General features: G+C 40.6%; 1 protein-coding gene across 2 annotated transcripts; it reads right to left on the reverse strand.

Moving 5' to 3' along the window:
* Positions 1-1334: 1334 nt before the first annotated feature.
* Positions 1335-11102, reverse strand: CDCA7 (cell division cycle associated 7). 2 transcript variants are annotated; one of them, XM_004674526.2, is made up of 10 exons: positions 11082-11102; positions 8356-8478; positions 7705-7941; positions 5761-5997; positions 5393-5476; positions 4125-4325; positions 3588-3725; positions 2910-3059; positions 2468-2604; positions 1335-1407 (listed from the first exon to the last, which is right to left on the reverse strand). In XM_004674526.2, the coding sequence occupies exons 1-10, from the start codon at positions 11100-11102 to the stop codon at positions 1377-1379; spliced, it is 1359 nt and encodes a 452-aa protein (XP_004674583.1). In that variant the 3' UTR covers positions 1335-1376. The 2 variants fall into 2 exon arrangements, with proteins under 2 accessions (XP_004674583.1, XP_004674584.1); XM_004674527.2 differs by lacking the exon at positions 7705-7941.
* Positions 11103-25204: the final 14102 nt, after the last annotated feature.

Here is a 25204-nt window from a genome sequence, read left to right on the forward strand (position 1 = left end):
CCTCTGTTCAAAAGCTGAAGGTAAAACGGCAATTCAAAAAGGATAAAAAAAAATATATATTCTGCTGACATCCAAAGAAAAAATTAAGATGCAGTGCAGGAAGACTACTAAAGACACAAAAAGCAGACAAACTGGAACAAAACATTTTATTATTAAAATAAAAACCTTTGCATAAAAAAGCATTACAGATCAAAAGGTCTATTTACATGTATTGATTTAACTCGAATCACGCATCGAATACCAAATGGGCACAGCAACTGCACATCAGAGTAACACAGACAAGCACTCAGACTCCACCTCCACTAAACGACTGATTAATGCAAAGGGGCAGGGAAGATGGTGCATGAATTCTACCCAAAATCTGAAGTTCAACTGTGGAAAATCACCCATCTCCAAAAAAGGTACTTCTCATTGTTATAAAAGTGCTTATGATATCAACTAGAGTGCTGTGCTAGGGTATCATTTCTTCAAGAAAGCAACAACAGCAAAGAATCATGCGCTTGTATTAGCATTAGCTTTTCCAGGTAAAATGGTCAGGAATTTATTTACATATGAACTGAAATAAGCTTGGTAAGCAACCGTAAACTCAAGTTTTATAGCATGAGCTCAAGCCCGCCTGCTCCTAAATCCTCCCCTTCCTGATGCCCCTCGGCTCGTGTGTGCACCAGACGCAGCATTTAATCTCGCAGCATTTAATCTCGCGGCGGAAGAAATCAGCAGCAGCCGAGTCGCAGGTGGGACAAGAAATCAGCAGCAGCCGAGTCGCAGGTGGGACAACCTGCATGGTAAGCACGATGCACGGAACATTCTGAAACATCCAAAAGGACAGACTCCACTTTCCAGCAATTACCTAATTTTCCCATATGGCTTTAAGACTTCTGTGCGCTGATTCTGTTAAAACTCAATCATACCCACTGTCTTGATGGGTACGAAATGGGGAACAAAGGAGAGGGCTGTTCTCTCGAATTCAGTAAATGTAGCTGGTTAACACCACTACTGTGTTTCTAAGTGCTTGGTTTTATGGGTAGGTTCCGGGGCTATTTCAACACCAATGAAATCAAATGTGCTTTCATAGTATTGTCATTTATAAAGAACTCAGAAATGCAGTGGGACAGAACCACCGGAAACAGAGGGGGGGATGTTAAGGGGTGAGGCAAAGCCAAGGAGAAACAGCAGGAGGGCAAAGTGGAGCTTGCAATTACCTCCATGATGCTCAGAAACACATGCATGTCTAAAGAGATTCACTTGATCTGAGTTTCCTATAAAACACACTGATCATTAAAATTCTTTACTCGGATTTCAATCACATAACAAAATTGAAAGCTTTAACAAGGAAGATTTGTACACTGGAAAGCAGACTGTGGATCTTCCGAATATTATGCCTGCATTTCAAACTCCTGCTTCAGACTGAAAGAGAAAAGGAAAACATATCAGACTATAGTTTCAACCTAAGAATCCTCCTTGGAAATCCTAATTCACTCTATACAACCCAGAGTTTCACACAGGGTTAAGTACACATGGCTTCAGTATAAAATTTATATGCCTTTGGGCCCTCCCTGGTGGCGCAGCGGGTTAAAGCACTGTACTAAGAAGCTTAAGCCACTTCCGTATGAGTTCGATCCCTGCCTGCCCAGGAGGTGACCACATGGCGTGGCAGGCCTCTCCTGACCCGCCCGCTGCTCGCCTCAGCAGTGTACTTTGTCGATCTGCCTGTTCTGCTCCCGCTCTGTCTCTGGTGAATCCTCTCACCCTCCGCATCTCTGGCCTGTACCCCAGTTCTGTATGAATAAATAAATGAATAGAGGTCTGCCATGCCATGCGGTCACCTCCAGGGCAGGTGGGGATCGAACTTCATGCGGAAGTGGCTTACACTTCTTAGTACAATGCTTTAACCCGCTGCGTCACCAGGGAGGGCCTAAATAAATAAATCTTAAAAAAAAAAAATTTATATGGCCTTGTCCCTTTCTGTCCCCCTCTTCCCCTCCCTTTAACTTCAGAAACCTTGATTCACTGGGTATTATCTAACAGCTTTCATAAGAATTTTGCTTTGTTGAATTGTCTGTAATGCAAATGTCCAGAATGACAAATGTCATTCTGACTTGCACTTTAACAGATTCCCTCAAGACTCCCTCCGTTTTGCTTTTAGTAGCAACAGTTCATCTTTTCTTATGATTGAACGTTCCCCATCACCATGCGGACATATGCCACATCTTACTGACCCAGTCCTGTCAGTGAGCTCACAGGTTGTTTCCATGTCTCAACTATAGTAAACAGTGCTGCGAGAAACACTATAGACCATGTAATTTTTTTGAGTCGATGGTTTCAGGTCTAAATTGAAATTGACCCGCCCGGGTCACCCCCCACACACATTCATGCTCCTATTGGTGATCCCAGTCACTCTCTGACTTATTAAGACACCTAAGTAACAAAACACTTGGGTGTGGAAGTAAGAAAATTCAGCCATTACCTTTTCAAGTAAGCATGCACATTCCCAAAGCCATGGTATTTGGCTAAATAGACCAGGACTCCCGTTGCACACCGCCCATCACGCTGCCGACAAAAGCTGCAATTGCAGATTCCACGGCAAGGCGGGCAATGCCAGTTCTGAAGAATAGTGGGAAAAATAATCACAATTATTTTAGACCTTATTCTCCCCTCACTACTCATCTACTTCTACCTCTGAGATTCATATCATCAATTGCACTTAAATCTCTTAATTTTTTAATTAAGAAAAAAACACATTAATGCAGTTAATGTCCACTAGTCATGTCTAACTTTCCCTTGGGAAATCCAGCAGAGAAAAATGCTATAGCTGAGACACCTCACAACACTGGTGGCTCCCAGCTTTCCATTGCTGTCTTCTTGCCGGTACTTTCGCGCTCCACAGGACACCCCCTCAAGGCACTTACGGGGTCCAGAAGAGCATCCCTGACCTCTTCACCATAACGGTTTCGAAGGCAGGGACCGCAGAACTGGCCCCGAACACCCCAGCATTCTGGGTTCCGACAGTTTGTTTTCGTGTCAATAGTTTTCTGGCGACACTGATGACAAGTTGACCCCTATTGAGAACAAGCAAGTAAAAAGAAAAACTTTGCTAGGTAAAATGGCATATTTAAGGAGTGTCCTTTGTGGGTACAGTCTGACATTTTGTCTTTGATTCCTATTTACACCTACATCTACACACAGCCTGTGAAGTTTCACAAGTGCGGTGATTTCATTCAACTGGCAGCTGCAATAACTAATAACAGAACTACTTCCCTGGAGAGAAGCCTTGCGTGCCAAAAACACCTGCCCAAATCCTTTATATTCTGCATGCCACCCTATCACATGCCCAACAACCACCAATGTAGACACATATAACAGATACACAGCAACTATGTGGGAAACTAAATCAACTTCCAAATCAGAGATTAAATCAAGAATGATTTAATACTGCCAAAGAGTGCTACAACTTAGAGTGACTTTCCTGTATGAAAAAACATGCCAACACACACTACTCTAAGACTTTTAGAGTATTAGCAAATCTTTAGTGACAGAAGCTATCTGTCCTGTTAGACTGTTACATTTTCAGACATTTAGAGTTTTACCAATGAACGGTTATATATCTTCTCTCGAGAGTTGCTGCAGATATTCTCCAGATCTTCTTCTGTAATGTCTTCCACTGGGCGAATTATATGCGGGAGGGTCATGGACCCAGGGCGACGAATTCTAGGCATGTCATCTTCCTGCAGGACAGAACCATCGGACGGACAGTCTTTATTGGCTCTCCCCAGTTCTGCATCTCAGATACTCTCATCTGTAATTTCTTCACAGAAATTGAACCTGGAAATCTTTCTTAGAGCTCATGGAAAGTGGGCCAGATATTTAAGTCTATCATTGGATAATGGGACATGATGGTAAACAATTCCTATGACTAAAAAAATTAAGTCAAAGCTGACTCTCTTGACTATGAACAAAATCATTAAATAGTTTTTGATATGACATTAACAGTTCTGAATGGTTTGAGAACATTTAGTACAAATCATTTGGTCCTAAGGTCATGCTGAAGTATGTATTTGTCTACCCAATAGTGGGTCTACAGGAGATGTAAGTCAGAATAGCACACACAGATTCAGAGAACTCACATTCATGTAGCCATCTAGGGTCTTCCTCTTTCTCACCAACATGTACTTATCTTCCTCCTCCTCCTCGTCCTCCTCTGTGGGTAGAATGCTGGCAGACCCAAGGATCCGGGACCTTGACCTGGTCAGAGGACGAGCTCTCCGCTCAGGATTTCTCCTAGAAGCCACACCTGGGAATGAACGTCTCCGGGGCGTCTTGGATTGCTAAACAAAATATATTATGGAATCCACTTATTCCAAAATGAAGAGAAGTAGCACTTTAAAAGGAGAGTTCTATTTTCTATTTTTCTTTGTGCTTTTTATAATGAATAGAAAACGAACCCCAAAATGACAGAACAGTTGTAATTCTTCTTTGATAACACTAATTCTAACTTACCTCAAATTGAGATATCTAGTCTTTTTAAGCATATAAGAATGGGTGTCATTTTCCAAAAAAAAAATTCCCACTACATTTCAAGCCCTGAAACATATTGTTTCTATACTGCGCAAGAGAGAAATGTATGTATCATTTTCTTCGTCCCCTCCTTGCCTCTTTCCTTTCTCCTTAGGGAGAGGTGGAGGAGGGGAGCCCTTTCTTTTTAAAGATTTATTTATGCACACAGAACTGGGATACAGGACGGAGGTGTAGGAGTGGTGGGAGGATTCACCAGAGACAGAATGGGAAGCAGAACAGTCAGATCGACAAAGTACACTACTGAGGGGAGCAGCGGGCGGGTCAGCAGAGGTCTGCTGCGCCAGGTGGGTCACCTCTGGGGCGGGGATCAAACTAGCACTGAAGGAGCTGCAACGAGCTCGCAGTGCTGAGTCCTAACCCATTGCACCACCAGGGAGGGCTGAAGCCTTTTCTTTTATACCACAGCAGACAAACCAAATTCTGCTGAGTTGTACCAGTTTAGGTCCTCAGAATATAGTATCATGACATCACACTTGGTTAAGAAAACGACATTTCCTTCTTTTCCCTCAGATTTTAAAAAGATCTACCATTACGAATCTGCCATGCAAGAAGGCTGGGGATACAGAAAAGATTTCTTCCAACCTTTTTTATTCCCTGTCCTCAAAGGCTTAGCCTAGTTGGGAAGAGATAAGTAATCAAAGAGGTCTGCATGGCACAGAGCAGGACACAGGGGCTGAGCCTCCCCTGGGATGCCAGGGAGAGACCTGCTGGGAGGCTCCCTCTAGGGCTGGAGACCACACCGAATGAGAAACAAAATTTTAAAATATTAACGAACTAGCTCACATTTGCCCCAAACACTATACAATCAAGGATTCACACTTACTGAACGGGGGCTTAGGAGAGAACGCCTTCCAGGGAATGAGCCAGGGAAGCTTTCCAGTTCTGACATTAGTTTTGCCAGCTAAGAAGGGAGGAAATCAAACAAACTATTAATTTAGAGTATCTGATGACAATGAGCAACTTCCGGAAATTACAGTAGCATATGTCAGAGTTTCAGATTTCCCCTACACATTTTCCAAGACTTTAATCGATTTCTTTACAAGTTAGTTTATGGGAGCAAATGCATTTTAAAGCACACAGTACGAAGACTTTACAGTTAAACTGAAAATAACTCTCAGTGCAACAAGTCTCTTAGAGAAAAGCTGAGAAGAGTTAATTCCTACACGCTCACGATCAGACACCTACCATTGCTTTGTTTTGCTTTATATTTAAAGCTCTTTTCTCCAAAAAATTCACACCGCTTTCCTCTTCGGAATCAGAATTGGAATCGGTCACAGAGTTCTCTAAGGGCTCAGGGACCGCTGTTTTCTTGGCGGCTGCTCCCCTGGTGTTCCGTGTTGGAAACTTCATGGCCACACGGAGCTGTCCAGCAACTCTGCCCTGGCTGCGGGTCCTGCAGCCCGTGCGGGTCAAAGGTGGTCTCTAGTTAACCAGAGCAGTGAGTCATTAATAAGGCTCAGAGGAAGACAGGCAGCACAGGACACTGAAAATCCTTGCAAACAAAAGACACTTGCATCAAATAAATTTTAATTGGACACTGACAGTTCTGGGTAACAAAATCAGGAATTACAAATTATAATCTCAGTGTAAACGAATTTACAGTCCGCCGCGGTCCCAGGGCTCTAAGCTACTTCATAGCCCATAGGCTGATGGTTGTGAATCATTCTTTAAAGTAGGATCCCTACTCCCTTTCCAATTTCTATAAAAACATTTTTCTAAATTTCTAAAGACTTATAGGAACAAATCTGTGTTCTCCCAGACATGGCCTCAATGTTTACTGCAATACAAAACTATAATAAAGGTGTCTCAATACTCTCATCTACTGTTTTTGGTGATTATATATATATATAAAAATTATACAATTTATCACTTTAACAATTTTTAAGTGTCTAGTTTAGTGGCCTTAATTACATTCTTACTATTGTACAATCACCATGTCCAGAACTTTTGCGTCATCCCAAACTGAAACACTTCTATTAACAGTAATTCCTCACTCTCCCCTCTACCAGCCCCTAACAATGACCATCCTTTCTCTCTCTATAAACTTGACTACTCTGATTATTTTCTAACCCACTTTTTGTAAGCCTAAAGTAAACTTGAAAAATTTCAGAAATAATACAGCTTTCCATCATTAAAGCCACTGAGTGGCTAATTGTAATCCAAATTAGAATCACAAATACCATTTGATACTGAAATAACAAGGGTAAGGATATGGTAAAGCTAGAACTTATAAACACTACTGGCAGGAATATACGTGGCAATCACTCTGGAAAATAGCCTGTCGTTCCTCAAAAGGCTAAGTAAACAGAATTCCTGTAAGATCCAGCAGTTCTATTATATACCTGAGGGTAGGTGCAGACAAAAACATATACGAAGTTTCCTAGCATAGGGTATCAATCCACAGCAATCATCTATCAACTGATAAGTAAAATGTGGCATAGTCACATAATGGAATATTAGTCAGCAATAAAAATGCGGGAAGTACTGGCCCATGCCACCCAACTATAAACACACTGCTTCCTCTGCTGACAAAATCCTGATAACAGGAAAACATGCGAGGGGAGAGTGGGAGCCCTGTGCAGGAGTAGCAGCAGCAGCAGCGCCCTGAGGAGGAGGACAGAGCTTAAAAGGGTAAGTCAGTGTGCACAGGAAGAGCCAACCCAAGAGCAAGAGTGGAAGCAGGAGGAGTGCTGATTGTCATTAGCCACATTCATGCTCCTGTACACAAGTCATCACAGGTGTTCCAGATGCAGGCTGAGTCCACGGGGGACGGGCACTGAACAGAGACTGGCCTGGGCACTTCAATGCAAATGTAGCTGATCCTGACAACAAAATCAGTGCCTCCTCTCACTAGGCTGTTTCTGTGGCAAAAGAAATCTGGTGGTTCACCGATTTTATCTTACCAGTTGCAAGATTTTCTGAGTCTATTAAATTTTCATGATTTACAAGTAGGAGGGCATTGGTAAAAACTGCTTTAAGGCTTACGAAAATATTCTTAAAATTTTCGGAAGGTCGACTAAATCTTCTGGCATGACTAAAATGAAAATTACACAAAAAAAAACTGAAACAAGTATGTCATGCCTCTAAATGTCCCTTACTTCTTGATATTGGTGAAATTCTCAAACTCACCATTCCATCTTGTATCTCACTTTCTGAGAAACCGCAAAATGATTCATCATCAGAGTCGGCATGAAAAATACTGGCCAGTTCGTTAGTGACATCTGGCCTTGCTTTCTGCAAAAATCCACAATGGTCTAATACATCTTGCACCTCACTTTCTGAAAAGCCGCAGAAAGATTCATTATCAGAGTCCTCATAAAAAACATTTGCCAGTTCTTCACTGATATCTGACCTGAATTTAGGTTTCTGTAAAATAAATAAATAAATGTGGTTGTGCATTTTTTTGTTTCAAGAACCAATTTTCCATAAACCGTGCAGAGAGCAAATCACATTTACAAGAGCACTACAAGAGAATAGCTTTTGTTACAAAGAAAAATGGTTCAGAGGTTTACAAATGATTTCTGAGTTGTTATGGCAAATCATCAGGCATGTTAGGTTAGGCGACATTTCAAAAGGATAGAATAAGTAGCTAATCTACCGCCAACAATTACTACCTAGAACCACAGCAAAAAGTGAAATGAAATTACAGTGCATACTGTATTTTCATAACGGCTGTATAGAAATGTAGGCAAAAAGCAAGCAGTTTTAATCACGCACAAAGCATTTGGGGCATTTTGAACACTGCAGACTCAATTCTGTTTATTCTCAGGCAGCACTTACTGTGTTTGCAAAATTATCAGAAGCAAAGCTGTCACAACTGTCATCAGAGGATGACGCGGTTTCCATGGAAATCAACTTCACATATCTGAATTTCTTGAAGTTCTTTACTCTGAGATCCTTTTTCTGCAGATGGAAATGGCAATGCTATTAAGTAGGATGCTTACTATAGTAGCTAACTAAAGACAACATTTGAGTTTAGCAGGTTCAAACAGCCGCGTAGATATGTCCATTTTTAATACTCTACAAAGAAAAACAAGGATTTACAATTGCTACAAAAAATTTCAAAACCAGATTAAACCCTAAAAAAGGGATTCCTTTGGAGAAAAATTGTAATGACATTTATCAATCTATTCAACTATCTAGAGAGCTACCTTTTCTACCTAGCTTAAGAGCTTCCAAGCTCTTAGCATTATACTCAGCTCTTAAGGAGTTTAATGCTAAACTCCTAAAATCCACACCCCCCCCACACCCTTTTGAAAATTAAACGGTATTTCTAAAAGGAAATTTTGAAAGTACAAAATTGTAGAGTGATTTTTCTCCCTTAGCCAAAATCAAACTAATGAAGTCTTTTTATGTAGCTTTAAGCGATGTACTGTGATGCTAATTTCCCCAACTACAAAAACTGGGCAGGACCTCTACTTCAAGATGGCAGGTTTCCAAAAAGGCCCTGTTCCAACCAGGAGGGGTAAAGTGAATTCAGCTCAAGTCCTTACAAACCAAACCTATCAACCCAGTGAGCAAATGGTACAAAGAGCCAAGTTAAAGGTCAAAACAGCATTCCACACCCTGGTCGAATGCCTGCTTCCACTTCAGCTCTCTATTAACCTGGCCTGAAGTTCAGTTTTCTGCAGGGCCCTTGGTTTTTAGAAATCCTTCCAGAAGGCATGTATTACCCGTGAGTATGAGAGTTCTTTTTTGGTTCTTACACTGTAAACAGCCAACACGGCTGTCAGAAATTGGAACTATTTCACGTTAAATCATGAACAGCAGATTCTGCCATTTTCAAATACTGAATGATAATTTTTCTTCTCTTTAGTGTGGCCATGGCATAGCAGAAGTGCTCATCCTCAGGCTGCTGGAAGCGGAAAAGGGCAAGTTCTGCTATGATCCCATAAAATAATGCCAAAATGTGATATGCCAAGTAACAACACAGTCCTGACCTCCTCATTCTACATTTCACTTCATTCAGAAATAAAAATATTTTCGTGATGATGGTACCCAACCACCCTCTGCTCCTAGATAGAATCTGTTCAATCACCTTAGCAAGTTTTTGTCCTTCTTACAGAAAGGTGGTAAAGAAGAACAGGTAGAGAGCTACTACCTATTAAAAGGGAGCTCAGAAAACATCCATTTTTCAGATGAAGAAATTCTAAGTTCTAAGGAGGTGAGATAAGACTGCCCAAGATCACTGGGCTGGAAAGAGGGCCGAAGTCTGCAATCTCCTAAAAACAGCGTCTTGAATTTCTGCAGAAATTATCCCGCAAGCAGTCGGAGGCCCAGGACAGCCTTAAGGGAGGCATTCTAATGGAAGCTGTCAGGAAATACACGCTGGATTTTTAACAAGTCAGCGCTTGCCAACAGTTTGTTACCAAGCAAAAGGACCTTTGACGGGAAAGACTGAAAGCAGCACAGCAAGTAGCTGTAGTTGAGATGAACTTTGTTTTCGGCACTTCCTAAGGCGGGCCAGGTATTAAATATGCTTTCACATTATGTCCTACTCCTCGCAACAAAGATGCCATCATTACTCCCATGAACAAATGAGGAAAATAAGGCTCAGACGTGAGATGGATTACTCAAGTCACACGACCGCCCAATTCTGAGCCCAGCCAAGACTCCAAGCCACCGCCCAGCCCCACCCGGGAAATCTGGTTCCGAAACCACGCCCGCTCCCCTTCCCCCAGGCGCCCCACTCTCTCCGATTTATTTTAAGCGTTGTCACTCCCTTTCTTTCCACCCAACCCCCTCTTCTAACCGTTCCTGGTGCAGACCCTCCGGTCCGGTTTCCGTACAGAGTGTTAAAAAAAAAAAAGTTCCCTTCGGGGTAACCTGCGGCTGCGAGTCAGGCTGGGGGGTGGGGAATGGTGTGAGGAAGGAGCAAATGGTGGCCCAACGAGTGGACCACTATAAGTCCTTCAACTGATCTTAATTACCTCCCGCGGCTAAAGGCACCTTCTCCAAAATGTTCAACCTTAAGTTTCAAAAAAGACCGATTTGCGAATCCTTTACATTGCAAACCCACCAACCCTCAGCTGCTGGAAGCAGTTGCCAGCGGAAGGGGTGGGAGGCAAAAGCGGGCGCATGAGTGTCCCCTAAAAGCCCCCGGATGCATCCCGGGGGCGCAGCAAAGGGCCCCGCTGGGCTGCAAACTCGCAAGGAGCTGAGAGTGGGGGCAGCATTCACGTCCGCGCTGCCGATCCGACTCCCAGAGTGGACACAATGAGGGGCCAGGCCCCCCCGGCCGCTGTCTGGCCTCAGCGCACGTGCACCGCGAGCGCACGTGGCCATCCTGAAACGTGGCTCGGGTCTCCACACCGTCCGCAGACCCGGCAGGGCTGGCCCCTGGTTCCGAGTTACCCCGGGGACGCAAAACCTGGGGTTTGCCTAAAAGGGAGCCGCCCAGGGCTGCCACCAGTTGATACAGCACTCAGTCCGCGGAGTAGGCGTGAGTCTGCCCGCGCCCAGCGCCCACATCGCCCGCCCTTCAGGTGCGCCCGCCCAGCCCTCACCGGCACGCGGCGAGCGTCCATGCTGGCGGCGGGCGCCCAGGTCGGCGTTCCGAGTAGGGAGAGCGGAGCCGCAGCGCGCGCCACCGTCCCACAGGGCAGGAGGAGCCGGAGCCGCGCGGCTAGCAGGCGGGGTGCGCAGACCCGGGCCCGGAGGGGCGGGGCCCAGGCAGGCTTTCCCGCGTTGGGGCGCAGGTCCTGCAAGCTGTGGTAACGCCCCACGGGGGCGTGAGACCCACTTAGAACCCCCCAAAATGCAATCTCCAAAATATTCTGAACTCTAGTACTTAGTCTCGGGTTCCTAAAATCTGCTTCGGGAAAGTGGCGCTTTTAGGATTCCGGGACCATTCTCTTTACGTTGCTGTGCAGACCTGGGCGAGTGGCGCGAAAAAGGTTCGTATTGCCCCGGGTGAACAAGCTGCTTTGCATGAATTTCGGGACAGGGGACGGAAATGTGGAGTTGGGGGGTAATAGAGAGCAATGCGAGTACACGCCCAGGGTCCTGCATTTAGTACTTTCATTGTGGTATACCGCCTATAGTATTTTCATTCAAAACAAATTTAAATAAAACATTAGCTGATTCACTGTTGTGAAAGTTTCGCCGCTCTTATGGCAATCACACCGTTATCTGAAGCAGTAAATCCTGGTTTTCCTTTCCAAAAAGCATTGGAGGCCAAGTGTTTTAATTTTAAGTTAGAGGGGAAAAGATGCTGTGGCTAGTAAAGCTTTATGCATGGGATAGTCTTTAGCCTCTATCCTCCGTAGTAGCTAGCTCTAAAGGCTGCCTTAATCTGAATAAGTGGATCTTTTCTCCTGTTAGAATTTAGAATTACATAAATCTGTATGAAAGTGAGAAGATTTTCATTACCGTTTTAATAGAGCCAGACATCCGATGATAAGAGGCTTTATTTTTTTCTTCTATGTGAAGAACAGGAAAAAGTTCCTCTTAGAAAGTAAAATAAATTTGGTTGTTTCAAAAGATCCCAACTATAACCTTACTTCAAAAGGCCCCCAACTAGAACCTTAAAACAAGTGCTTGCAATGAAAATGTAAGCATTTTCCTCGTTCAAGTTTTCTCTCAGAAATAATCCCTTTGCAGTGAGAGTATACAAGAGCACTGCGTTTCTCTCTAGCTGTGCTGAATACAAAAACCTGGCAGCAAGTGAAAATGCAGAGCAGTGCTTTGAAAAAAATTAGAACCAACTTGGCCAGAGTCCTCCACCTTGTGTAAAACATGCCTGATGGTGGTCACTGTGCCACAGTGCAAGGGACAAAAGTAACTCAATGTCCCCAAAAGCAGGCTCCAGGAGGTGGGGAATGTATTTGTTGCGTAAACAAAATATGAATAGTGAGTGAACTAAAATTGTCAGTGCTGTGTCCCTGGAAATGCCACTAAAAAGTGTGCCATTAAAAAGTCTTTGGGATTGTGGAAGGCATAAAGTAGGGAAAGAATAAGTCTTTTTCCCTATGAAAGGCTATGACAGGAAAATTCTTAGTCCTCCTGGGCATTAGAAAATAATTTGGTTTGCATATTTGTTTAACTTGGTTTACATATTTGTTTAAAGATAAGTACTGTGGTCTAAAAATGAAATTAAACAAGGAGATATGTTTCACTTAGATTGGCAAAAATGGGAAAGCCTGATAAGACAAGGATTTGGTAGGGATATGAGGAAATTCCTTTAATGATGCTAACAGTATAAATTTGTTAACTTCAAGGGTAACTAAGTAAACTAAGTAAAATCCAGGAAAATCAGTTGCCGAGAAATACTTAAAATGCTCTTTCATGCTGAAGGTTAGAACACATTAAATGATGGTAAAATCAATTCAGGGGATAGAAACTAATGTGTTTTCTTCTTGCTAGCTTTTGGAAAGAGAATATGAATAGTGTGGCTCTTTCCTAAAACTTGTGTCACTTTTGTGGGTGTGCTGTATAAAATGTGTATTTAATACTGTGCTTCACCATCAACATTTTCAAAGTACTGTCCTTGAGGCTCTGTCCATGTGTCAAATAAGATGCTCACTCACACATTCAGCCAAGGCTGTGTTCTGCAGACACAGAGACCAGGGAGTTTACATTTTAGTGGGAGAGCAAAAATAAACAAACGAGATAACTTCAGATGTGATAACTCTTAAAAAATAAAATAAAAGTATCATGGGATAAGAAATCAAAGAGGTACTAATTTAGAGAAGAGAAACAGGAAAGGTTTCTTTGAAGAGGTGTTGTCTGATCAAGAGCTTGAATAAAGAGCAGAGGAGACCACAGGGAAACCAGGAACGTGTTGGCTGCAGGCAGAGAGAACAGCTGGTTCAAAGGTTCTAAGACAGTCAGCAGAAGCAGCCAAGGGCACTGGTTAGAGAATTAGGGACAGGGAGGGGCCAGACACCTGGGGCCTTCCTGGCCAATGGGAAGAGCTTTGAAGTTTGTCCCAGGTGTGATGGGAAGGATTTTAATTAGAAAGACCCAATCTGTTCCGCCCCCCCCCCCCCCCTGACATCAGTAAAATGAAGGGGAGCAGAGTGAAGCTGGAGACACTTTAGAAGACCCTGAAGAAGAAGGCTGGGACAGGGCTGAAGTGGTCAGATTTACAATATTTACTTTGAAAGGAGAATTAATTGGACCTGGTGATGGAGGGCATCTGGAAGAAGAGGAAAATTCCCCCTCTTCTCATGAGTTCTTGGGCTAGTGGGGCAATGAAATTAATACAGACAGATTAGAATGAGAAAAGCCGTAATAACAACATACCCGGGGGTTTGTGTATGTTATCCTATAGCTTGTATTCACCTGACACAAAGAATTCCATTTCCTATTAAGTTAGCAACTTGACCTTGAGGTTCTGAGTGCTCAGCACTTGTATAATAGAGGTGAACTGAAGTCAAACTTGAACTCAAGATGATTGGCTTTAAAAGGCAAAGAACACAATAGCTATTAAGATGTATCATTCCTAGATGTGACTTCTAAATAAAGCTAATGTCCCAGGAGATGTGCCGCTCTAAGTCCCATACACCCTTCCTCCCCTCATTGTATAACATCAACCTGATAGCTCTAAACCAGAGACCTTCCGTGGGCTGTACATACCTGAGGACAAAGGGCTGGAGTTTTCTCTGTTTGTGAATACAGACAGGTTACAGTCTGTCAGGTCACAAATCTTTATTTTAAATAACCCTCTAATTACAGGTTTACCTCCCTGGTGCCTGCTTTCAGGATGCACAAAGGCAAGAAACATAAAAGGCTTAAAGTTACCCCTCCTTTGCCAGAAATCACTCTGTGGGAGGGCCCAGCCCATTACCACCCTCCTTCAGTTTAGTCCACAAATCCTACCTCTCCAAACCAATTTGGTCTGTTTGCTTTTGATCATATGTCAACACAGTTTAGCAAGGTCAGTTTGCTGACATCTGATACCTGACTAGGGAAAGGAATATGGAAACCTGGCCATTTTTAACAAGAGGAGATAATTTGGTTTTGGGTTTCGTTTTTCTTGGGTGAGCATTGTGTGCTGTGAGACAATTGCTGGTGTTAAAGCATCATTAAACACTGGATGAATAAAGTCCAGTTTTAATTACAGAATCAGTAACAATAGTATGAGACTGAATTATGACTATAAGCTAACTACTCCCCTCTAACTTGTTCTTAGAACATTTTTTTAAATGTGCACTTAGCAAGTTATTTGTTTGTTTTTAATTGAGTTTTTGTCTTCCCTCTGGAAACAACTAACACTGAAAAGGTGTGTGTGTGTGGGGGGGGATTCTGTTCATTTTGTAGGCAACATGTTTTAAAACTGTCCTGTTTTTATGTTTTCCTTTTCAGATCAGATCTGTTTGGTTTTGGCTGTGTTGTTGTTTTTTCTTTTAAATATTTATTTATTTATGCATACAGAACTGGGGGACAGACCAGGGATGTGGTGGGTGAGAGGATTCACTAGAGAGAGAATGGGGAGCTGAACAGGCAGATTGATGAAGTATACTGTTAAGGGGAGCAGCGGGAGAGACAGGATCAGCTCCCTGGCAGGGGATCGAACTCCTGCTACAGCAGCTTTGGTGAGCTTCACACAGCTATGCTTTTAACACGTTTGCATGAGGCAAACGTGGCTCAACAGGTTAAAGCACAGCACTCAGAAGCTAAAGCCTCTTCAGCATGAGTTCTATCCCTGCCTGCTCCAGAGGTGATCCACATGGCATAGCAGAACTCTCCTGACCCACCCACTGCTTTCCTCAGCAGTGTATTTCATCGATCTGCCTGTTCTGCTCCCCACTCTGTCTCTGGTGAATCCTCTCACCACCCCTGCACATCTGCATCACCAGAGGATTCACCAGAGACAGAGTGGGGAGCTGAACAGGCAGGCTGATGAAATACACTGCTGAGGGGAGCAATAGGAGAGACAGGAGAGGTCTGCTGCGCCATGTGGGTCACTTCCCTGGCCAGGAATCGAACTTGTGCTGAAGTGGCTTTGGACAGCTTCAACTTAACAGTGAAATTAAGCACCCCCTGGCGCCCACCTTCCCACCCACCCCCACTCCCCTTTTTTTTTTTTTCTTACCAAAACCTTTTTGGGTACATTCTTGGTTTTTATTTTAGCTCTCTGAGGCTTGGAGTCCAAATACTTCGTGTGTACACTTTGAGTTACTGTGCTTGAACCTGTTGCACAACCAAGAAGGGCTCAATTTTTAAAAATGTATAAGAAAGCACCTGCCTTAGTGCCCTCGCTGGGTCTGTAGAACTACACTGTGTGCCTAGTTCTGCCCTCACACCTAACGTAAGGCAGGAGAACAAGAAATCTGGTATGTTGGCACAAGGCTCATAGTAAACTCAGCCCTACCAATTTCTAATTCTAATTTCTAATTCTAATTCTTAGAAATTTCTTTTTTTAAATTTCTTCATTCCAGTAAAAGATACTTACATACTTACCAATATATTAAGTACTTCAACACTTTCATAAACTTTAATGAATACGTAAGTACTAAATATTTCAACAACATCAGCAATGTTGGTGGTGGTTAAAGATGCCTTTTATTCCATGGGTATAACTTGTAAAACAACGAAAGGTGGGTTGTTTATTGCCAGTGGGTTTTGAATGCTTCCTCTGCGAAGCCCAATGATATCATCTCTGGATATTATCTCTTAGACACAGGAATGTGAGTTTAGGATTGGAAAAGTAATATCTGAATCATGTTAGTATAGGGCATCTTTGGAATTGTGGACTGGGATGTTATCTACTTATCAGGCTCAATAACATAGATAACTATGGTGACAGTTTTCAGTGACTATTATAAATTACCACAAATGTGGTGGCTTAAAGCAATAGAAATGTCTACTCTCACTGTTCTGGAGACCAGAAATCTGAAATCAAGATAGCAGCAGGACCGTGTTCTCTCCAGATGCTTTAGGAGACATTCTATCCTCGCCTGCTGTGATTATATTCATTTCTCTGGTTTATGGCTTCAGAATTCCAATTCCCACCTTCTTTTCTGTGTGACTTATCCTCTGGTGTCTCTGTGAGGACGCTTGACATTGGAATTAGGGCTTGCTTGGGTAATCCAGGATAGCCTCAAGAGTCTAACTTAATTACATCTGCAAAGACCCATTTCTAAATACAGAGATTGGGTATTAGGGCAGGACATCTGTTTGGGGGCAGGGTGCATCTGTTCAACCTACCACTGTAGTCCTGTACGGGAAAGAAAAGTAGTAAGTGTTCAAGATTCTACTAGTGTTTCTTTAGTCTATTGAATTATATGGGTTCCAGAGTGACTGATGGAGAAAGAGTCAGCCCACAGAGCTTTATATACTTTATATTTGAAAAATGGGGGAAGTTGCTTTTACAGACAATTTGATTAGGATGACCTATTGTTGTTCAAAGGGTTACTTTAGGGGATGCCCAGCAAAATAAAGAGAAAAGGCTACAACCTGCCACTTGACCAGTGGGAGATTCTGGTAGGATTTAGAGATCTTGCCGGGATGGGCAAGCTAACTAATAGTGTCCAGGACACAGTTCAGGTTACATAAAAAGTAAAGTCTCACCGGACATGGCCCAAATAAAAGATACATGAGCATAATGAAAAGAGACTCATGAAAACACACCACCATATCTATTAGGCCATATCTGTCTAGTCCAATTGTCTATGGCCAATATCAAGGGGGAATTGATGTCTCTGAATTACAATAGAAAAGATAATCATCATATCTTACCACCTTGATACAATTCTAAAGTATGTAATTCCTAATAAATTATATAAACAAAGCTCATCCCTTATAAAATCATGCAAGTCTTACAGGGGTTTGCTAGACAATGCTTTGGCATGACATTAAAGAGACACACAATTAAAAATGCTTTTCTTACAGTCATCTTTTTGCCATATTTCCAAGTTTTGGATAATCTCCCCCTGTGATCAAAAATAATTTCTAAGCCTCCTTATTATATAATCAGCAAACTTAGAGCCACATGGTATTGTGCAACCACCAAGATCAAAAACTTAAATTCAGTCTAGAGCCTATGAAAAGAGCCCAGAGTTGTACATTCAACAGCTTCCAGGAGTCCAAAGATAATTTTCATAGCGAATAGTTGCTTATCTGTTCTACGGATAAGGAAACCCAAACCAGAAAATTATGTTTCACCAAGTTTTACCTATACTGTCTATAAATATGAGGATTGCCTCAGACTTTACTCTGAACCCTGAACAGTCCTTCCTAATATTAGACCTTGCTGTCTGCATCATTTTTCACAAATGTTGATTGCTATATTAAAATTAAATAAAATTCTGAATCTCAAAGCATAACAAATACTGTCGAGATTCCAGCTGAAAATTACCTATCATACTAAAAGCCAGAGTGATTTCAAACTATATGAAAAAAAGACAACCCACACATCCCAGTATCAAAATAACAGTCACTTGATTCTGACAGAATTATTGTACAAAGATTAAAGCAACCATGAGAAAAACCAAATAGTAATTTTAGAACTGGAAAAATAAAATTAAAAACTCAGTGGGTGGGCTTAACGACAGAGTGAAGGGCATAAAAGAAAGTGTTAGTGAACTGGAAGATGGAGTAATAGATATTAACCAATCTGTGTAACAGAAAATAAGACTAAAAAAATGAACTGGGACTTAGGGATTTATGGGGGCTCTAATAAAGGATTTAACAGTCATAACATTGCAGTCCTGGTTTGAAGGAGAATGCACCTGGCTGGGGAAAGAACACAAGTAACTTGGTAAACCCCAAATAACATATACCCAAAAAAATACATTCCAACAGATCATAATCAAACTTCTGAAAATCACCAACAGAAAAATCATGAAAGCCAGAGAAAACGATAGCTTAATAATGAGGAAAACAATTATAATGACTGAATATAATTTTCAAAGCCAGGAGGTGGCACACTTATTTTTCAGTGCTGAAAGAACAAACTGTCAACCCTTTAACCTATACCCAGTCAAAAATATCTCTCACAGATGATAAGGAAATGAAAACATTCTCATATGAATATGAAATTTTCAGTGACCAGATCTACCCAAAAGAATAGAATGGTTAAAGGAAACTTTACAATGAGAAAGGAAACTTAAGGAAAGGAAAGGAACCTCGGAACACCACAAAGGAAGAAAGAGCCAACACACACAATGAGCCTGAGTAACTACAACAACTTTCTTTATCTTCTTGAATGTTCTGATCTATGTTTGATGGTTGGAACAACAATCATAAAACTGTCTAATATGGTTCTAAGTTTATGTTAAGGAAATAATTAAGACAATTTTACCCTAAACAGGGAAAGTAAAGAGAGATAAGACTTCTGTACTTCACTTGAACGTGTGAAATGACAACACAGATTAAAAAACAAAAAAATGTAGGGCCCTCCCTGGTGGTGCAAAGGGTAAGGACACAGCACTGCAAGCTGGCCACAGCTGCTTCAGAGCGAGTTCAATCCCTGGTCACGAAGTGACCCACATGGCGCCATGTAGCAGACCACTCCTGACCTGCTCACTGCTCCCCTCAGCAATGTACTTGGTCAATATGCCTGCTCTGCTCCCCACTCTCTCTCTCTCTGGTAAAGCCTCTCACCACCCTGCACCTCTGGCTTGTACCCCATTTCTGTATGCATAAATAAATCAATAAATCAATCTTTAAAAAATAATAAAAAGAAAAGAAAGCATAGTAGATTGTGGTGTGATTATGTAATACTTAGAGCAAATACTAATAAAACCAGAGACACAAACAAATATTATAAAAATGGAATTCCAAAAAACAAGTAACACATACAAAAGGAGAAAAAGTAAAGCAGAGAAGCAAAAAAGATATAAAGCAAACAACAAAATGACATAAGTAAGCCCTAGAATGTCTTTACATTATATTTAAATGTTCTAAATACACCAATAAAAAAACAAGAATGACAGCAAACTGAAAAACATGACTCAATACTACTTACTGTTCATAAGAAATTCAATAAAAATATCAATTAAAAAGTGATCCAAACATTAATAAAAGGAGTATCTATATTAATATCAGATAAGTAAACTTCAAAGTAAAGAAAATTTAAAAAGAGGGATATTATACAAGGGGACATTTCTGTTTTTACAGTCAACAATAGAAACAACCTGTATGTAAACTTTCATAGTAACTTTATTCATAATATGGAAAATTGGGGAAAAAATCCTGATCTTTCAATGATTCAATGGTTAAAGTATGGTATGTAAATATCTTCGATTACTACTCAGCAATAAAAAGGAATTACTGAAGCAAAACTATTTGGATTAATTATGAAATTGCATACTATTTGATTTCATTTATATAATATTCTTAAAATAACAAAATTATAGAAATGGGAAAGAGATTAGTGGCTGACAGGGGCTAAGGAAATAATAAGGATAATCATAAAAAGGTAACAATGAAGAAGACTGTGGTAATGGAAATACTCTATATCTTAACTATATCAATGTCATTTGTACAACAGTTTTTACAAGATTCCATCATTGGGGAAAACTGGGTAAAGAGTACCTGGGATCTCATTTTTTTCACATGTGTATGGAAAGTTATAAAATATAATGTCCCTAAAACCTTATTGCAAAGATATTGAGATGAATGAAATCAAATACCAGAAATGAAAAAAAATGCTTGGTGATTGTACACTAAAATGGAGTAGAAGCTGCTCTAAGACAAATGCTCCTAGGAAAAATATAAAAATCAGTTTCCTGAAGTCATTAGAGGGTGGCCAGAATTAAGCTGTAACTGCAAAAAAATTTTATAGTTTAAGAAGATGAAAGCTCTGTGTGAGTTTCCCATTTTAATGACTTCATTTGAAGGCAAACTTCAGTTGGCACCAGCCAGGTTGTACAAACCTCCAATAGAATCTGCAGTCTTACTGGTTTAAAGTACCAGAATTTGAAGCAGTTTTAGCAGCTGAAAATTGAAAGGAAAATCTCAGAAAAGAGAGAGTCATAGAAGGATAGCCTCAAAATCTGAACATAAGTTCTCTCCAAATTTTTAATTGATTCTGTGTACAGAACAAAACCAAGAAGTTTGTACACAGCCACAAGAAATAAACAGAAACTAAAGCCACTGACTAGTACAAGCCTGAGTTTGGAGTGTGAAGCAGGTCTAGTTTATTCCTGCTAAAGCAAACAATCGAGGCTCTTTGGGAGAATAGAACAGAATCCAGATGCTCAACAACCAGTATTTACAATGTCTTGAATAAAATCCAAAAATCACTAGACATTGGGTAAAAAAGAAAACTTGACCCTCAATCAATCAATGCTGATGACCTCAGGAATCATCAGATGTTGAAGAAACCAAGATTGCAAAACACCTATAACTACATTTAAGGGCATGAAGAAAAATATCTTATAATTAATAAACAGAGGTATCAGCAGAGAAACCAAAAAATAATTTAAAAAATAACCAAATGTAAATTCTAGAGCTAAAAAAAAATATCTAGTGGATGGGCTTAACAGCAGATTGGAGATAATGTCGGAATAAGTAGACATGAAGATAGATCATTAGAAATTACTCAAAATCTGAAGAACAGAGGAGGGTGAAACTTGGGGAGGAAATGAGTAGAACATTGAGGACTTAGTCATCAATGGGAAAATATAAAATCCTAATATTAGAGAAACTGGAGTTTTAGAAGGAAAGCATAAAATGAATTTCACAAAATAAATATCTGAAGCAATAATTCCTGAAAGTTTCCCAAATTTATAGATTCAAGAAGCTCAGCGAATCCCAAGCAGTATAAACACAAAGAAAACATACCCTTAACAGATTTTATGAAAGCCAAAGATGAAGAGAAAAATCTTAAAAGCAATAGAAAAAAACAGTTTATACATACATATATTATACAATTACCACTGACATCTCAGAAAAAATATTTGCTGTTTAAATATTCCAAAGTGTGTGTTTGGTGTAATTCTGTTATAGTATCCAATCTACCAGAAAGGACAGCGGAACGCATGTCCGTGATGCCAGACCTTTAGCACAATTACTGGGAATTTTTATTTTAGTCCCATTCTTCAAAATAAATTTTTAAAAAAGAAAGAAAGAAAGGAAAACTCCACAGTGGAGTGTCTAAAATTTAGTTATGTAAGGAAGTAAAATTGTGCCTTCATTATATAAATAAGTATTACCACTAGGTTGTCATACCAACCCTTAAAAAGCCAGGGTAGAAAGGACTGGTAGCAGAGAGTTTAGAAAAAGGATAGCTGATTAAATTGGATTATCATCCTGACAGCCCCTTCTTCTAATCTCTAGTCAATGCTATCTCCCTGGGGGTTTATTTTCTTTATATCCTTTGGATATCAAAAGTGTTACTTTTCAGGTGATATTGACCTGATCCAGGACTAGAGTCATATGACTTAAAAAAGAAAATTTTATAACTCTCCTCTGGTTCAAGATCAATGTAGGAAAAAAAAAGAAAGTAACAATAGATATTTCTGAAATTGAAGAAGTTTCATCAGAGACATTCAAACAAATGAACTTATAGAGGTATTTTAAAGCTACCTTCACAATGGTTGGAAATAGAAAGCAAAAAATCAAATAAAAAACATATCAGAAGTGGAATTGAACATGTTATACTGATTCTTTAAAAAGTTAACAACCTAGAAGGATAAAAACATCTCAGGGGACCAAAGATAGAACCTCTTAGAATTCTCAACAACCTTTTACATAAAAGTTATAAAACCTGCTTCTAACAATGGCACTGGACTGAAGGCCTTAAACCTTTGAATTCTCTAATCTGTATTTCCTGTCCTGACTTTTCCTCTCCAGACTGCCATTCACTCTGGTCTCCTGGTCAAAGGAAGTATATTACTGAGCAGTTTTTTTCCTTAACTTCAGTCATCCCAGCACCATTGTCTCATGTTTTGCCATAACTCTTAATAGTTTTCTTTACAATAACTCACATTTTTAAAATATTGTGTAAAACTTAAAATCATAACTACAGTCAGAAAAGCAGCACAATTAAGTATACTGACAGTTTGATAAAATAGAAACCAATTATTAAATTCTCATTAGACGTATTATCTTTCAATAGCTGAGACTGTTTTCTCCTTGATAAGACAAAAAGTTTCTTATGTTAAATAATATTATTAACTTCAGCATGAGGCTTTCTTCTTGATATAATTAGAAAGATTAAAAAAGAACCGAGAGTTTGGGTGTTGATAAAGGCAAAGTAGCTAGTGCTAGAATAACTCTCCCACAGATAACAATTATAAACTCTGGACAAAATGTAACAAAACAACTATTTGAAAACACTGGAGAGGAATCAAAAGCAAGCAGGAGGACCCGATCTTGAAGGGGTACTAGACTCACTGGATGAGGTGCATGTTTAAACAGGTATCCCCATGTCTGCTTAGCGCGTGGCAGCTAGAATTCAAGCAGAAATCTATAGTCTTGAGCCTCCCTGGTGGTGCAACAGGTTAGGACACAGCGCTGCAAGTTGGCATAGCCTAGCTGCAGCCACTTCCTTCACTGCGAGTTCGAGCCCCAGCCAGGCAGGTGATCCACAAGGCACAGCCGACCTCTCGGGGTTCATCTGCTGCTCCCTTCAGTAATGTACTTTGTAGATCTCCCTACTCTACTTCCCTCTCTTTCTCGGGTGAATCCTCTCACTGCCCCTGAACCTCTAGCCTGTAAGCCAGTTCCGTATGCATAAATAAATAAATCTTTAAAAGAAAAAAGAAATCTATAGTTTTACTAACTGGAGATGTCAGAGGCTAGTATTTTGGAGCTTTAAGAATGACTAGAAATCCAGGGAGAAATTTCAGGAAAAAAGGTTGTCAAATCTGTAATATAAACTCCAGGCAAATATTTGGTTGGCCTTTGTATAAGTGCAGAGATCATTCTAAGGTCAATCAATGGAGAGTAATAAAATGTTGGAAGAACCGAGAAGTCAGCTTTTCCCAACTGCATGAGAGGGGACAAGTGATACCAAGATAAACATGCCTTGTTAAAACCCTTGAAAAATCATAAAGTCTTCTCAATTTGAAAACAATCAGCCAGTAATTTAAAGGTCTATACAACAAAAATTCAACACTCTTCAGAGAAATGTGGCAGAAACCAAAGTCTGCAAAATGTCATCAACAATGTCTGTTTGGTATGTAGGTAATAGGAAATTTGATTCATGGACAAGAAAAAAGCTGTATGTATGTATGTATGTATGTGTATGTATAAAGATATTTTCAAGTAATTAAAATCAGCCATAATGGGTGAACAGATGTGGAATCTCAACAGAAATGAAAACTCTAAGAAAGAATAAGTTAAAATTTTAGAACCAGGGCCCTCCCTGGTGGCTCAGCGGGTTAAAGCACAGCACTGAGAATCTAAAGCCGCTTTCGCATGAGTTCCATTCCCGCCTGCCCCGGAGGTGACCACATGGCGTGGCAGACCTCTCCTGGCCCGCCTGCTGCTCCCCTCAGCAGTGTGCTTCCTCTATCTGCCTGTTCTGTTCCCCACTCTGTCTCTGGTGAAGCCTCTCACCGCCCCTGAGCCTCTGGCCTGTACCCCAGTTCTGTATGCACAATAAATAAATCTTAAAAAAAAAAAATTTTAGAATCAGAGGTACAATTATTGAACAATTTATAGGATGAGCTTTGGAAGAAATTGCAGTTAGTCAGTGAAATGAAGACAGATCAATATAAATTATGCAATTTGAAGAAAAAAGAAAGAGAAAAAAAGTTGGCAGTGACATGAGACAATATCCAGCAAACCAACATACATCTAATTGAAGTCCCAGGATAAAAATAGAATGAATAAGGAAGAAAAAGAATATGAATGAATAATAGCTGAAATTTTATGAGACATCTAATTTTGGTGAGACACAAAATGCTCAGTCAACTCCAGCAGGGTAAATCCAAGAAAATCACATTTATCATAACAAGCCAAAATACTGAAATCTAAAAGAAAGGAATTATGGAAATAAATCACAGAAAAAGAAAGATTCTATATTTCACACACATACACATATATCACATACAGTGAACAATGTTAACATGATAGTTGGCTTCTCACTCAAAGAAATGAATTCCAGAAGGCAGTGGAACATCTTAAACATGCTGGAGGTAAAAGCTCCAAAAATTTAATATCCAATATAGTACTTCAGAAAATGAGGCATAAGGGGAGCCATTTTCATGTATCAGTACCATGAAAGAAAACTCAGAAATAGTATAGAAGTAGGGACTTTGCTGGTGGTGCAGAGATTATGTCTCAGCACCATCAACACAATGGCCTGAGTTCAATCCCTGTCCAGGGAGCTAACCACATGGCACAGAAGACCTTTTCATTCTCTTTCTCGCCTGCTGCTTCCCTCAGCAGTGTATTTCAGTAGATCTGCCTGTTCTGCTCCACACTATCTCTGGTGAACCCTCTCACCCCCCGCCCCCCCACCTCTGACCTACACCCAAGTTCTTGTATGCAATAAATAAATATAAATAAATCTTTAAAAAATGCTTAATTTTAAAGCAGAAAAGTTGTACAAAAAATGAAGTTTTGGCCCACCCTGGTGATGCAATGTGTTAGGACACAGCACCGCAAGCTAGCTGCAGCCATTTCACTGACAGTTCAATCCCCTGCCCAGGAGCAACAGACCTCTCCTGTCTGGTTCACTGCTCCCCTCAGCAGTGTACTTTATTGATCTGCCTATTCTGCTCCCCAC

This window comes from Condylura cristata, unplaced genomic scaffold (genome assembly GCF_000260355.1).
Source record: "Condylura cristata isolate star-nosed mole 26May11 unplaced genomic scaffold, ConCri1.0 scaffold00002, whole genome shotgun sequence".
NCBI lineage: Eukaryota > Metazoa > Chordata > Mammalia > Eulipotyphla > Talpidae > Condylura > Condylura cristata.

Bases quoted from the DNA above. Each gene is read 5' to 3' on its own strand.
- CDCA7 (XM_004674526.2), bottom strand. From the start codon at position 11,102: ATGGACGCTCGCCGCGTGCCG. The intron at 5,998-7,704 runs GTGAGTTTGAGA...CTGGTTAACTAG, and splicing joins GTGAGATACAAGATGGAATG to AGACCACCTTTGACCCGCAC. The intron at 2,605-2,909 runs GTAAGTGCCTTG...ACTATTCTTCAG, and splicing joins GGGATGCTCTTCTGGACCCC to AACTGGCATTGCCCGCCTTG.